Source organism: Centroberyx gerrardi, chromosome 4, assembly GCF_048128805.1.
Source record: "Centroberyx gerrardi isolate f3 chromosome 4, fCenGer3.hap1.cur.20231027, whole genome shotgun sequence".
Classification (NCBI taxonomy): Eukaryota; Metazoa; Chordata; class Actinopteri; order Beryciformes; family Berycidae; genus Centroberyx; species Centroberyx gerrardi.
The window spans coordinates 10,187,436-10,203,169 of NC_136000.1; the positions used below are offsets into that span (position 1 = coordinate 10,187,436).

General features: G+C 41.0%; 1 protein-coding gene across 2 annotated transcripts; it reads left to right on the forward strand.

The window, feature by feature from the left end:
• Positions 1–713: 713 nt before the first annotated feature.
• parvb (parvin, beta) lies at positions 714–15,202 on the forward strand. 2 transcript variants are annotated; one of them, XM_071922519.2, is made up of 13 exons: positions 714–887; positions 7,589–7,678; positions 8,904–8,974; positions 9,358–9,460; positions 10,459–10,599; positions 10,935–11,050; positions 11,326–11,384; positions 11,634–11,653; positions 11,755–11,816; positions 11,940–12,008; positions 12,328–12,429; positions 12,524–12,596; positions 14,193–15,202. In XM_071922519.2, exons 1-13 carry the CDS (start codon positions 773–775, stop codon positions 14,267–14,269), a joined length of 1,098 nt encoding a protein of 365 aa, XP_071778620.1. In that variant the 5' UTR covers positions 714–772; the 3' UTR covers positions 14,270–15,202. The 2 variants fall into 2 exon arrangements, with proteins under 2 accessions (XP_071778620.1, XP_071778621.1); XM_071922520.2 differs by lacking the exon at positions 714–887 and adding an exon at positions 5,063–5,183.
• Positions 15,203–15,734: the final 532 nt, after the last annotated feature.

Genomic DNA, 15,734 nt, shown 5'->3' on the forward strand with positions numbered 1-15,734 from the left:
GAAACCTTTATTTTCACTTGCATTTCATTGATTCCATGGGAGAATGATAATCTGTAGCCTATACTGACCATATGTTTCACTCACCTTTGTTTACTTACTTAGAATTTAAACAGTTAAACTTTACCAATTCATATCCAACAACCTGCAGGGTCCTTGAGGTGCTTCCAGCGGGTCTGCAACAACACCACACACAAGAATTATTTAATTTTATTTTTAGCATAATTTCAAAAACTTTTGTACAATGAGAGAGTGCATAAGAGTATTTAGACAGGTTTCACTCCCCATTTTTACCTCTAACTGCAGAAAGTCATATCTAACAAGAAAAACCTTCTCAGATGATGTTCCTTAGGACTAAATCTTATCAAAAGTTGGTTCGTGGTCTAATGGCGATCAATATTGGGGGTCCTTGACATGAAGAAGTTTGGGAACCCCTTTATGCAAACGAGGGGTCACATTTTGACATCCTCCTGTATCCCCCCATGCGGAAACCTGCTCTATGCCTCATCCAGCCATTGACTGGCGCTGTGGAGTAAACCGGCGGTGAATAATGAAGCTGAAGCCTTTCCAGCCTACATGTGAGTCATTCGGTCCTACATTGATACCAAACAAGCCCTCTTCCCTTCTCTGCCTGTTATATGCGTGTGCGTGTGTGTGTGTGTGTGTGTGTGTGTTTTGTCTTTCCGCTGGCACTGGATCACACACTGGTAACGGAAAGCCTCAAAGGCAGTGAGGATTGTTCTCAGCGCAGAAACAGGACAGCCTGCACTCAAAGATGTCTGGGACTCCGACCAGATCCGCGACCCCGCAGTCCGCAAAGATGAAAAAGGACGAATCTTTTCTCGGGAAATTGGGAGGAACACTGGCGCGGAAGAAAAAGTCTAAAGAAGGTAATTTAGAAGTCTCTTTTTTCTCTCTCTGGGTATAACATTATTATAAGGCCAGAATTTGATCCCGTTACTGTCCATGGTGCTGCAATCACATGATGCGCTATCAATGTTTTCTGTTCTGGGACAGTGACAGCTATGCAATGCTTCACCATGGATTATTTTGGTCTTGGTATGATATTGGCCTTGACAATCCCAGTAGTGAAACATGATTACAATATTCCTACAGAGACCTATACTATAGAGTATGGTGCTCAGTGGTGAGTTTATAGTGACTTTATTGTACTTAATGGTATTTTTTTTTATCTCATCCCATCTAACTACTGTATTCCAATAGGGACTTATAGTTTGTTGTGGTATTTAGTAAATGATCATTATCGCTCTTTTTTGTTTTTGGATCATTGTTAGGACTATCGGAGTAATAGGCTACTAATTACTGAGTCATACAATTCATAGACGTTCAAATATTGTCTTTTAAGAAGTTAACGGTGGCGGCAGACGTTATTGTTATTATTATTATTATTTTTTAAATCTAGGTTTCTTTCCATGGTTTGCGCTCTGTTGTGTAGCCTAGATATAGTTTTAAGGTCTACATTAGGGAAGGCAAGACTTTTGAGCAACTGAAAGGCGAGACAAAGCCTCATAGCGAGTCCACAGGCATTTCACATGAGCTAATAAACATAAATAGATAGGTGACCGGTGCCAGGAATGCAAGGTTATCAAGATAAGGTGTAAGAGGATTACTTTTCTCCCTTTATTTTGCTCAAGATCCTGAAGACTCTACTCTCTAACTTATTGTCGTCCTACTTTTTCCACTTTCTCATTTATTACCAAGCTATTTTCCAACCCAGTCCCAGCAACCTTCCACTGTCTGGTGAAGGGACAGCTGCAACGTTTGAGCCTCTTTGTGTGTGTGTGTGTGTGTGTGTGTGTGTGTGTGTGTGTGTGTGTGTGTGTCTGTGTGTTGTGCGCTCTCAGCCATGTGTTTGTCATTCTCCATAAAAGGAGCTCCACCAGCAGGACAGAGACATGTTAATTGTTTTGGAGCCCCATTAAATTCCATTCATCAGCACTCTCAGCACTTCTCTAACTCAGGGGTTCCCACACAAGCAGCACCCCCAAAAAGATGTGCATTAAAGCAGGGACCCCCATTTGATTTTGATTTGATTTTGATTCTGTCCTGAGGAGGCACATCTGAGAAGATTTCTGTTGTTATATGACTTGTGTTATTGTCCATACTGTAGGTGGGGGAGGTAATAGTGGGGAGAGAGTCATACGGTTTCTCATAGTACTAACTTCTAATGAGTGATACAAATATGAAATTAAACTGGAGGGAAGAACAAGCACGGTTCTCCAAAAAACAAAAAATATACAAACAGGTCAACAGTAAACCATTAGCCTGAAAAACAAGGGTAGAAGCAGCACTCCAACAGTTAAAAAAAGAAGACTCAATCACCTCAGTTCATCATTTTGCTTTGTTTCTGGACAGACCCATTCTGGACAGCACACTGATGCGCTTCGGCTTAGCAAGGAGCTTTCATCAGAGCATGCTATGATAAAGAAACCAGCAAAATGAAGAACTGAGGTGATAAAGTCTCCTTCTTCTAACTGTTGGAGTGCCGCTTTCTCGTTTTGCCGACCCACAACCCACCCACAAAGGCCCCTGGTGGTCCCCGAACCCCACTTTGGGAACCACAGCTGTAGGTAATGAATTCTGTAATATGGACAGCAGGGATTCCCACAAGGCCAATACAAACCGAGGTGGCTCTCTGAGTGTGGAGTGCCCCTGTGTGGTGAAAGTGGATTAAAGCTCATACATGCTACCAGTCATTATAACGGCAGAGCATCTTGATTCTGTTAGAATCAGAAATCAGCATAATAGAAAGAAAGCATGTGGGATTTTAGTGTTGCTAATAAAGGAAGGGTGCACAGCTTGTGGCATCACATGCTGCCTAGTTGTGGTTTCTGTTACTTTTGGGTGTGGTGTATGTTTTGAGGAGCACACCCAAGTGGAACAAGTTGCCACTAGAGAAGTTCCTTCACTTTTGCTGAATAATTGGTATAGGGCAGAGTCATATTGTTCCTCTCTGAAAGGCTTTGATTTCTTAAGCAGTGATGGCACTCCTTAGCAACTGTAAATGCATGTAATTATGCAGTATATGCACTGACTCAAAACATGAGCTGATTCCCTGAATTCCCCTACAGTATTAGAAATGGGGAGAAAAAATGTTGGTGTATTATCCTGAGATTAAAAGGAGCAGCTAGAGGCTACTCACCAAGACATAAAAGTTTAACATGTATTTTCATATCTTCTGTTTAACAGAGGCCAGATTCTGCAGTTACAGACCTAGCTTTTATAGATATGTCTATGGCTGCTTCTGCATATCCTGATAAACTGAAAGGAAGTGTGTGTGTGTGCCTCTGACAATATAAGGCACAACTCCCTTGGACAGTGATAGACAGTGCAGTAATAATAGTTGAGTCAAAGTAAAGCAAGTCATTGCCTTATAAGCACTGCAAGGATGAGTGTTTTGTCACATCCTCACCATTCTACAGTATCTTAGCAGGGTGAAGAGTGTTTCCCCTCAGAAAGTAGGAAATATTCATGTAATACAGATCCCACAAGGATGGATGCTGACAATAGTAAGCTGTTTTTCTATTCCAGGTTTATTGTTGCTATTTTGTGAATTCCACGTAGCTATCAAAAAGAGATAGAGAGGAATTGAATACATTATACATTAAATAATGTATTGTATACATGTAACAAAGGTATGGCTAAACTAGCACCAATTGTCAGAGGCTCTGACCCTTGCACTCCTTCCTATTTGTTTTTTGTAATGTTGGTGGTCTAGGAATTTAAGTTTCTCCGGATAGAAGCATTCCCCAGATGCCTCAAGTGTAAATATAAAGTATGACAGGATATAAAATTCTCCAAATTGCTGGTACATTATAGTGACAGTTATGTTATTACTAGTTATATTAGCTGTCATGCCTAATATCTGATGAAGCCCCCCTGTGGAACATCCTCTGTCGCACTGTCATCTCCTGGCTGTGGTTAATGAGTGTTCAGCGCCGTTAGTCACCGGTGCCAGTGTTGGTGTAAATAACCGGAGCTATATTTAAGGTCCAGTCTGTCTTCTCCATACTGCGGCATTATTTATATCTTTCCCCTGTGTCACAGTGAACCGCCTCCCCCCTCGGGAGCAGTGGAACCAACCATGGAGAGGTTGATTTCAAATCTGCGTTACACATTGTTTACGGTTTGGACAGATCATACATACTGCATTCCTCTGTCAGCCCTCTAAGCAAAAAGAAATCTGACCGTATTGTTGCTGTTGTCTTGACTTCACCATGTATCACCATGCCTTTTTTGCATAATGGTTCGTAAGCATTAATGAGAAGCATTTCCATGAATTCCTGCAATGAAGCTGGCGGAAGATAAATGTTACTGACTGCAAGCCCCCGGTTTGTATTCAATTAGTGTAATTCTGTTAAAAGGAATACGTTCACTGCTTGATTGATTATCCACTGCAGCAAAGCAATATTAAAGGCTCCATGCACATGCTCATTAAGAGGGTAGAGTTATTCTTTGAGCCACATCAGTAGCCTACCGTTGTATTACTGTGAAATTACTATACTGCACCTAATCTTAAACAGTCAGTTCTGCTTTTTTGTTTTTGAACTGCTGGGTCTGACAACAAAAACAGTGACCCAGCATTGATGAGTATGGTGGAAACACTCCAGTCTTCGTAGTGAGATGTAAAACACCATGCCAGATATACAGCAAGTAGATTATAAATACAGATATTATATTAGAGAATATCCAACCAACATATTACCTGTCTTCCCCACGTTCCCTGTCCCGTCCAAAAATGACTTGAGGTAGTGATGTCCGCTCCGTCCACTGTGTCACAGCCCAGAGGTTACTGCTGTGGTAGGGTTACTGTGGTGCTTTTACGTCTAGTGTGGTGTCTCCTTCCTGTCCCATACACACACACACACACACACATACACACATACAACACACACACACACACACATACAACACACACCCCTCTGCTTCTCCGGTAACTGGACCGCGGAGGTGGGTGGAGGGTTGTGACAGAAATAAACACGTGATGACGCCCCTGCCACTGCTCAACCCCACCGACTCCAATCCACACACACACACACCCCCACACACACACATACACACTCCTACATAATCTCTACCTTCACTCGCTGTTTCGTTGGGGAACCCTCAGTTTTACACTGGGAACATGGCGGGGCTGCTGTGTGGGACCAAGAGGAAGAAACAAGGTAATTTGTGTGTTTTTTTAAAAAGCTGTCAGGGTGTTTGTATGGTGGACTTTGAGGAACTTGGACATATGAATGGGGAAGCATGGCTTGTTACCTTACTGCACTGTATGTTAATATTCAGCAACGTGTTGTGTGAACTGCTGTGAACGTCAGGTTTTGTGAGAGCAGTGATTCTCAAGAAGGTCTATCCGCTAGTCAGTGTAAAAAGACCACTGGATGTACGCTATGTTAAGATTGACTGTGTGACAGACGGCTGTTATATTTCAGGACTGGCAAGTGAATGATATAATTTTCAGTGAAAGTATTTTTGTTTCCATGTCTTAGCCTCCATAAATCTCCTCCAATTAATCCAATTTCACCATTTTATTCCTGTGGTAAAACATTAAAGCTCGGTCCAGCAGGGTACAAAGCCACTAATGCAGCCAGATGTACAGATGGACACCGGCGGAGGAAGTAGCACAATTATGATGAAATGCAGCAAGCCTGCGCTGTAATTACAAAGCAAACTGCTGATCTGTTGTGAGATGCAAGGCTACAGTAGCCCGCTGGCGAGGGCTTGTGGTCAGCGACTTCAAGAAGGCTGAATCAGATAGGAAATCTTGGGGGACGACTCCTCCCAGAGGTGGACTGTACATCCCCTCTCTGGACAGGCTTTGAAGCTGTGATTTCTCTCAGATTGTGCTGTAAAGGCGTTGCCCTATAGACTTTCAGTCAGCCTGAATTCTATTTCCAATACAAATTGTCCATTTCAGATTATTTTTATCTGAAGAAATGCAAAAAAATCAATAACTTTATCCCTTGCATCTTTCCCTTGGCTCTCCTCATAGGCGTTAAGTAGCAAAGTCGATAAAAGGATGGATTTTAGACTATTCCTGCTGCAGGTTTTATAAATTGAAACACAGGATGATAAAAGCGATGTGGCCATTAGGAGAAGAGAGCCGCTAAATCCCTGGAGTATCCACTCTCCAGTCTGAAGTCAAAACATCACAGCAGAAAGTAGCTCATTCAATACCTTACTCAAAGTGTGGGTCAATATTGGTTTCTTTTTGGTGTCTTGTTAATTGATGTTTACGCTCCTTGTTGCCTTTAATCAGTTTACCGTGAACTATTAACACACCTGGGTCAAATAATAGTGGCAAATAATTCTTGGCATTTGTGTTGACCTGCTTGCAATACCAGATAGGGGGGATTACCACTTCACGACTTCAGATAGTGTCAGGAAAGCAAAAAAAAATTGTATACAGACTGAATTTCAAACATTTCAGTGTCTAAACTTATTGTATTGTCCTTTGCGGTAATCCCCGACCATTTTGCACCTAAGTAAGGTAAAACAAATGAATAAAAGTATTTGCAAATGCTATTTTGCTCAGGTCTGACTATTTAAGTCAGGTCACATTTATTTATTTATAGCCCTTTATCACAAGCATGTCTCAAAGGGCTTTACATACCTTATCATATACTGTACATGTCATATACCATATTACATCACTGTATACTATATACCATATACCATACTACATCATACTATTATACTATAGATATATACTAGATATTCATAGTTTTCTGTTACATCACCACTCAGCCATCTTGGTAGGAAAATAACAGGTGATTGTAATAAATTAACAGGTGATTATAATTAAATGACAGCCACAGCCAATGAGCTGTATATATGGAAAGCACCAATGCATGTGACATCATGGGAATACTATGAATACATCATATGCTACATCACATACCACGCTACATTAAACACACTCACTCTCACATTCATGCCTATGGGCAATTTAGAGTCTCCAGTTCACCTGACCTGTATGTCTTTGGGCTCTTACTGAGACTAAATAGAGTTAAGTGATTGATGAGTGACTGATGAAGCACCATAGAAGAAGAGCAGAGTGGGAGCAGGGAGTAATGGGACAGTGAGTCCACAGGGCAAAGTGTGGCGTCAGAGGCTCTGGGCCCCAGTCTGTGTGTTAAGCCTTCATACAGACAGCTGGACATTGTACACTAATACTGTACCACTGAATCTGTGTTTCAGCTGATCCACTTTCTCCCTTTTTCTGTCTCTATTTCTCGTCTTTCTCGCTCTCACACACAGTCTTTCTTTCCCTGCCGCTGTCTCTTTGTCTCTCTCTCGCTCTCTCTCTCTCTACCTCCCGCTCTCCTTATTGAAATGCAATGTTTATCTAAGGATATTCTGTGTGTGCATCATCCGTTAAATCACTTCTTAAAACTCATTTTTATTCACAATTAACTTTTATGTGACATTTTATTATTGTTTTTGACTTCCCTTTTATGACTCTTGCCTTACTTTTATATTTCTTACCTTGCTACATAAAGATTATGATTATGTGATTGTGTGTGTGTGTGTGTGTGTGTGTGTGTGTGTGTTTTTGCTGTCTCCCTAGTGAGTGATCTCCATGAGGAGGGGAAGAATGCCATTAACGCTCCCATGCTTCCCTCGGGGACAGACATCCATCCTGAGGACACGCTGCTGGGTACGCACACACAGACACACACACACACACACACACAAATATATACATGTTCACATAGGCTCACACATGCTTGCATACATACACACACATCCGCACTAATACACATAGCTCATGATTCTTCTACAATTTTTATCGCTGACTGAATGTTAAAGCAATATTCCACTTAGTTTTAACATGGGGGTGATTCGGCACTTGACCGCCATAAAAACCATAATATAAACTAATCACCGAGATCGGATGCAGCGGGGACGAGTTTATATTCCCTTCCCATTCATTTGAATGAGCCACAAAAATAGCCTGAAAACTTACATTTAACACGTTTGTGAACAGATTCAACAACAGATCCCACTACTGTGATTTTCAATGGACTGTTGGTCCAATGTTTCAGAACATAATATCCAGCCAAATAGCATTTTTATTGATAGAAGAGAACATAGGGGAGGGACACCATTTAGGAGGGATAGTTCCTGTTTTGGGAGGCTGGATCTATTTTTATTTTTAAATACTAATTTTAGTGTAAACCAAGAATAGAAATGCAAAATGACGACAGACCAATGACTGTTTATTGTCTTAAAAGCAGGATATATTGTTGAATCTGTTCACAAATGTGTTAAATGTAAGTTTTCGAATGCTACAAACACTGCAAACTCGTCCCAGCTGCATCCAATCTTGCTGATTAGTTTATATTATGGGTTTTCATGGCAGTCAAGTGCCAAATAACCCCCATGTTAAAACTAAGTGGAATATTGCTTTAATGCTACTTTTTGATACGGCAGCTGTTTCTCAGCATTTGCACGGCAACAACAATTTTCAGCTTCTTCAAGTCTGAGTTGCCTTTAGCTGACTGTCAGAAGGGTTACTCTGGTTACTGAGAAGAATATGATTGTAATACACGTTGACTAATGGGGACTGTGGTGTGACATGCAGGGGAGGAATAGGAAATGAAAGAGCTGTGGGTGTGGGAGTGGAGACAACTCCCTCTGTCTCCAGTCACCATCTGAATCACTGTTGACATGAGTGTGATAGGAAAGCTGTTTATGTGTGTGTCAGTGTGTGTGTGTTTGTGTGTGTGTGTATGTGTGAGAAGGATGAAATGTGTGCGTGTCTGTGTCTGAAGGGCGAGGTAAATGTGTAGGAAATGGCACTGGATCTTAGACTGTGTCACAAAGTGTTGCTATGGACTCCCACTGACTCTCCTGATCTCCGTCACATTATCTTCCATCAGAGGAAAACGCTGAGAGGAACATGCTGGACCCAACATCCAGGGAAAACCCCAAATTCAAAGACCTTCTGAAGGTAGTCTAGTGTTCATGTTTCTCACTCAGACATCATGTTATCATCGTTGTGATGATGTAATCAGAGCACAAAAAAAACCCCAGAAGAAAAGGGCACATACTCATCCCCGGCTCTTAGTTTCCCATCCAAACCATGTATTTATAAAGGCTGTGAACCAAAACAACAGATTTTAATAGCCTGTCATCATGTTACCCATGTTGATTTTTAAATATTTAGCTCTATGAACAGAGACAAAAAAACAAAACATGCAGTATATAGTTATAGCAAAAACTTTGTAATGTGAGCAGGCATGAAGAGAGACTGGTAGCATTAGTTAATTTGACCCTGCAAGGACCCAGGTGGCCTTTCCGTGTCTATATTTTGATTTTCCTATGTGTGTCCAGGTCCTGATTGACTGGATTAACAGTGAGTTGGAGGAAGACAGAATCATTGTCAAAGATCTGGAGGAGGACTGTTATGACGGACAAGTGCTCCAGAAGTTATTTGGTGAGGAACTGGTTTACTCCCATATTTGGATTCGTGTATTCTCACTCCTGATTAACTTACTGCATATTTTTGAAAAGCTCTTTTGCCCTGGCTGGTCTCTTCTCCTTTGTCCCCACCTATTGGCGCCTGTGTAAACACCAGCTAATTAGACCAACCAATCAAAATGTCTCAAACCAGCCCCTGTGTTGAGATATGGATAGAAAAGAGCAAAAACTCTGTCATACCTGTACAAGAAGAAACCAACAAGAGCTGACACACAGATTAAAAATCACACAAAAAATGGTGGCCAACTGATGCAAAAAAAGGACTCACATGTATTGTATTTACTGACATTTACAAGGTGCAAAAGTGAGAAAAGAGTGCAAAAACTAAATGTGCACAAAAGAACATGTTTCCATCAGTAGATCATCATCAGTGCAAAACAGATTTCTTCTGATTTCTTTGTGCACTTTTAGTTTCTGCATTTCTTTGTCACTTTGTTGGCCTATTTTGGATTTCTTCCTTTTTTTTTTATCAGTGTGCAAGTTCTGTTGTTTTGTTTTTGTCTATGTTTTGTTTTCTTGAGATAACATCCCTCACTTCCTCTGTTACTCACTGTTAGTTACTCTTCGTTGTCTGCAGCTAAAACATTCTACATTTTTGTGGTCATCACATCGTTGTTTGCTGAAATTAGAGGCACATTTTCTTATGTAAATGTCAGTCCTGTTTTCATCAATTGGCCTAATTTGGATTTCTTCCTTTTTTATCAGTGTGCAAGTTCTTCTTGGTTGCTTTTCATGTCTGATTTTTTGAACCCACGCACCTGAGACAAGCCTCCTAATACACAGGACTTTTCCGTAGAGCCCAGACATCCCTCACTTGCTAAATCTGCACAGTACAAGACACAGGACTTTATTACTACTGTATGATTCTGTGCTCCCCTGCGTATGTTTCCCTACGTGTTCGTTTCATCAGTTTGACCTGATATCTTTGTATCTCCTCTGTCCTGCTGATGACAGAAAAGCTGTCGGGCAGGAAGCTGAACGTGGCGGAGGTGACCCAGTCAGAGATCGGCCAGAAGCAGAAGCTTCAGACGGTGCTGGAGGCGGTCAACGAGCTGCTGAGGCCTCATGGCTGGTCCATTGAGTGGAGTGTTGACTGTGAGTTTTACACCAACTTAATGATTCACCGGTTACCACCTGGTTGATTCTCTTGATTTGCATTAACATTAATAAATGGAGATTATTTAGTCCTGTGTGCATCAGCGGTTAGAGCATCGACAAACTCTGCAATGGTCAAGGGTTTGATTCCCACTGGAGCTAGTGGCATACGTTACATTAAATGATCAGCTCTTGTAAACAAGCAATTTGTTAATTTAAAAACTTTGTAATTTTATGAAATAGCACTGGATGTACCTGCCATCTTTAGGAAATTGCTCACATCATTATGTTGTGTTAAAGAGTTGACAGTCTCCTCTTGTGGTTTGTTCTGACAGCTATCCATTCAAAGAACCTGGTGGCTATTGTCTATCTGCTGGTGGCTCTAGCCATGCACTTCCAGGCCCCCATCAGACTGCCTGAGCACGTCTCTGTACAGGTGGTGGTGGTCAAGGTAAGCTGTCCCATCAAGCTCAAACAATAGTGGTACAGATCATCACGACGCTCTATAGGGGTTAAGATGAAACTGCGTGGTGTAGGGATAAATGCTGTTTTTGTAGCAAAGATGTAATACAGGATATGTGTCAGTTTATGACTAAATTTAATGTTGTCATCTTTTACTTTTTGTCTTTGTCTCATCTGATTTGTGTTATGTGCATCAGCGATTCCTCTAATTCTGTTGTGTGGTAATAAAGGCACTTTGACTGTGAATTTGTTTGTTTTGAGCAGAAAAGAGAAGGCATCCTGCAGACGTCTCTTGTGACCAAGGAGCTGACGAGCACCACAGAGTAAGCGCTGATACAATTTCCTTCTAATTTCATCCACAGTCAAACCTCCATTAAGACGGTGTTCTATGTTGTTGTGTGATTCTTATGAGGCTTTGGCATCCTACACAGGTGATGAATGTGGTTTGTGTTTGTTTTATATGAAAGTATTTCCAGTGCACACACGGATTGGAATACTGAACAGTTTTTCCAAATCCTGATTATTAAAAAACAATAATAATTGCAACCTCTTGTCTTATTTATGTTTTTCAGGATGATGTTGGGTAGATTCGGTGAGTCCCAGCCATATATCTGTTTCATGTTACAGTATTATGAAAATGTCCTTTTCATTTTTATTGTTTTATTGTTTCGATTGATTTCTTCTTCATCACAGAGAGAGACGCATTTGACACGCTGCTGGATCATGCGCCTGACAAGCTCAACGTAGTAAAAACGGTAAAAAGAATTGTGTCTTTTAGCAGCCTGATTATGGGCAGAATAGTCATTTGACCTTGGCTATCTTTTAAAAAAAAATGATTCAAAATATTTTTAGTGATATTTTTTTCATCCCACCACCAGTCTCTCATCACCTTTGTGAACAAACACCTGAACAAGCTGAACCTTGAAGTCACTGAGCTGGAATCTCAGGTAAGAGATTTGATGAGGGTTTATCCGCAGATTTGTATTAGATTTGTATTATGACTGTCACTACGCAATACAATGTATTCTTATTATTATATGGGTTATGTAACATGCTTTCATCTTGTGGTTCTGCTCTTTCCTGCATTTGCATCAACTACTTATTGGATTATAATTTTCAGATATATCTAATCCAATCTAATCTACTCATACAGTTTGAATAAAGCGTACTGTATATCTTCATGCAGTCTGCCATCTCTCTCTCTCTCTCTCTCTCTCTCTCTGTGTGTGTGTGTGTGTGTGTGTGTGTGTGTGTGTGTGTGTCCAGTTTGCCGATGGAGTGTACTTGGTATTGCTGATGGGGCTGTTGGAAGACTACTTTGTCCCTCTGTACAACTTCTTCCTTACCCCCGAGAGCTTCGAGCAGAAGGTGATTGGGGCTTTTAAAAGTGAATTATGGGAGTCAGTAGGTGGGATATTTAGCAATTTCCTAATATGTTGAGTTTCCATGTTGTTCCCCTCAGGTCCACAATGTGGCGTTTGCCTTTGAGCTGATGCAGGATGGAGGCCTGAAGAAACCCAAGGCCAGACCAGAAGGTATTTTATAGTGGGCTGCTTTGCTTTATTACAAGAGCAAATAAAAGATAAAATGAAATCCCTGGAGGAGATTTTATGGAGGATGACTTCGATTACGAGTCCCCGGCCTGTACTGGCCACTGAAGGCCACGTGTTGAATGGCTGGTGTCCAACAGTAACAGCCATTTTAAAGTTGCCCAGTAGATGGAGACCTTGCCTTGCCTTGAACACTCTCATAGCAGCTAGTGCTGAGTTCACACGGCCTTGAGCTGCTCTTTGTTTTCCAGTTTTAATAAACCAACCTATTATGTTTTAACAGAATGTAACAGCTTTTCCATAAAGAATCAAAATAGGGTTCATTGATTGCATGTAGGCTAATTGATAGTGTGTTTAATTATTAGGTACAAAATAGGACTTAATTTTCCATTATTTATGACTTTATGAGGAACTTTAATTAATACTTAACTCTTCAATCTCTGCACCCCTTGCACAGATATAGATGTTATTCCACAATCGGCAAGGTTGGAAAGCTTACATGCAGAATGTAATCCAATACATTTGACTGATCGCCTGCTTAAAATGTAGTCAGTAACTTAATCAACTAGTGCGATGTAATTCATTTCTGTTGCTTGTGGGTTACTTTAATCCACAGAGCATGACATTAAAAGAATAATTGATTCCATTTATTGCAATACTGTAATTTAAATAGTGCTTTTAACATCCTCAGTCCTTGCAAGCTATCTTTTTAAGACGTGTAAAATATTTTATCCACAATATCACAATCTAAACGCTTTTGTCCTTCAAACATTTTCCTGACTAATCCTACAAGTAAACACTCATTTTTTCAAACTATTTGCGATCAGATTACTTTTTTTCAGTAATTGGAATTATTACAGCTACCGCTTTTGTAGTCAGATAGCTGCATTCCTACTATTTGTTGTATGATTAGCATAGCTAGGGTTTTGCTCACTTCAGCAGCTTCATTATAAATGAAAGTAGAGATACCAGAGCCGCTAATGATATCAACAATGTCACACTAGCTAACAAGGCAATGCAGATAACAAGGGGCTTAAGACATCCCAGTGTAAATGGTGATGCAATGCCACTGTTTTAACAAAATGGTGTCTGGTATGAATCACTTGATACAGACCAAGTTCAGATGAGAAATTAGAAAAAGCAAATTAGAATCAGCAGATATGTGTTATGCCATAGAGATATGTTCTTACCACTGAATCTCTTTTAGTAAGAAAAAATACATCATATGATAATCATTTGCAAATTCCTAGGCCCTATTTTAAACTCCATCGCATTTCCCAAAATTACAAATAACCTTTTGAAGTAAAGTGAACCAACAGCGAGCATAAAGGAAGCTTCTTTGCATTGTAAATTAGATTTTACGCTAGGACAAACCCATTTCTTTTTTAGCTTCGGTGTTCCAGGCATCCAATTTTTCTCTTACGGCACTTTATTTACTCAGAACTAGAGCAATAACTTTTTTTTTCGACATCTCAGAGGTTCACATTTTCTTCCTACAACTACATAGAGCATCTTTCAGTTCAACCAGACTTCAAACACTCAGCTCTATAATGATCTCTGTGGTGTTTCGATTCTTTACAGATGTTGTCAACCTGAACCTCAAGTCCACCCTCAGAGTCCTGTACAACCTGTTCACCAACTACAAGAACTCGGAGTGATATCCACCGGTCTCTACCCCAATATGAGAACACTGCCCTGATATTACGCATTGCAGTCTGAACACTGAGGAGACCAACTGGGACTGAAGTCATCATTATGTGGGACTTAAAAAGACCCAGGGGGAGCGGCCTGAAAAGGGCTCTGAATGTTAGTATTTAATCTTCCCCAAATGTCAGTATTTATTTATTCCTTCCGCCGATGTTAACTGCAACCCAGAAAACCCCTGCAACCTTTAGCCTGCATTTGAATACACAGCCGTCACTGGAAAATGTACGAGGGGGCAGACTGTCCAAACTGGAAAGCATGGCTGTGTGTTTTATGCTAAAGGAAAACTGCTTATCCCTCCTCCGCAGAATGTTTAAGAAAGTTGAAAATGCTGCATATGGTATATCATATTGTATTCAGAAAGCTTTGTATATTCTTAATATAGCCTTATCACGTTGCCTTTATAAACCTATCACTATATTCAACCTATCATTACTTTATATTCACTTTTGCTTGAAAAGGTGAAGGAACTCTGAACAGTTTTTTGTCAGTTTACCCTGAACTATGTACGCTATCTCTCCGGTTCAAGCCATATTTATAAGCTGATGCTGTTGCCCTCTGCCTTAAGTGCAATGTTCTCTTCCTGCCCCCCCGAGGGACCCAGTCAGAGTGTCTTTGTATTGACCAGCCTTTCAGACGAGTCCCCACGGAGGCCTGGACCTCTCACTGCTCCTCTGAAGCAGAGCCAGCCCCGCGGTGCAGCCTGGAGACCACTAAGATTATACAGCATGTACAGTACAGGACTAGTCATGCATTTTAGAGCCAGGGCTGAATTATTGAGAGAGAGGATGAGTCAATCTAGACTGTGAGGAGACGCGCTTGCACCGGATGGCTCGCTCCCTAGCTTTTTTATCTGTGTCTATCAGGAAATAAACGTCTGAATTTCAGCGGAAAGAGAATTTCATTTTATTTCACACTTGTGTGGTGGGTTTGATTTGCTTTGTATTTTCAGCGAGATTGGCTTCGGAACATCCAATTCCTGCAATTTGAGTTTAGCTAAAGGAATTATGGGTTTATTTTAGGCCTTTATTTTCTTGTCTCGTTGCCTTTGTTACCATGGTAACCTTCCACATCCCCAAATTGCCCCTTCGTCTGGCTGATGGGTGATCCTTTTTTTTTTCTTTTTCTTCTTCTGACGACAAGACCAGTGCACATACAGAGCGTGTTGTTTTGTTGTCTGTCTCCCTTTCTCTGTGCTGAAGATTGGAGGGGGCTGCAGGCCAGATGACAGCAAATTGATCCGGCCAGTCACAGATGGAGATGTGTGAGGCGAGCCTGAGTGCTACAGGCGTCCGAGTGTCACGTTCGCTCGTACCTCCTGAAGTGTGGTTTCGAAACAATACATTTGTCCCCATCTACAGAAGTGTCCTCCCATTATCTTTCACTCGACACACTCTTGATTGAAGTCTCGAGGGCTGC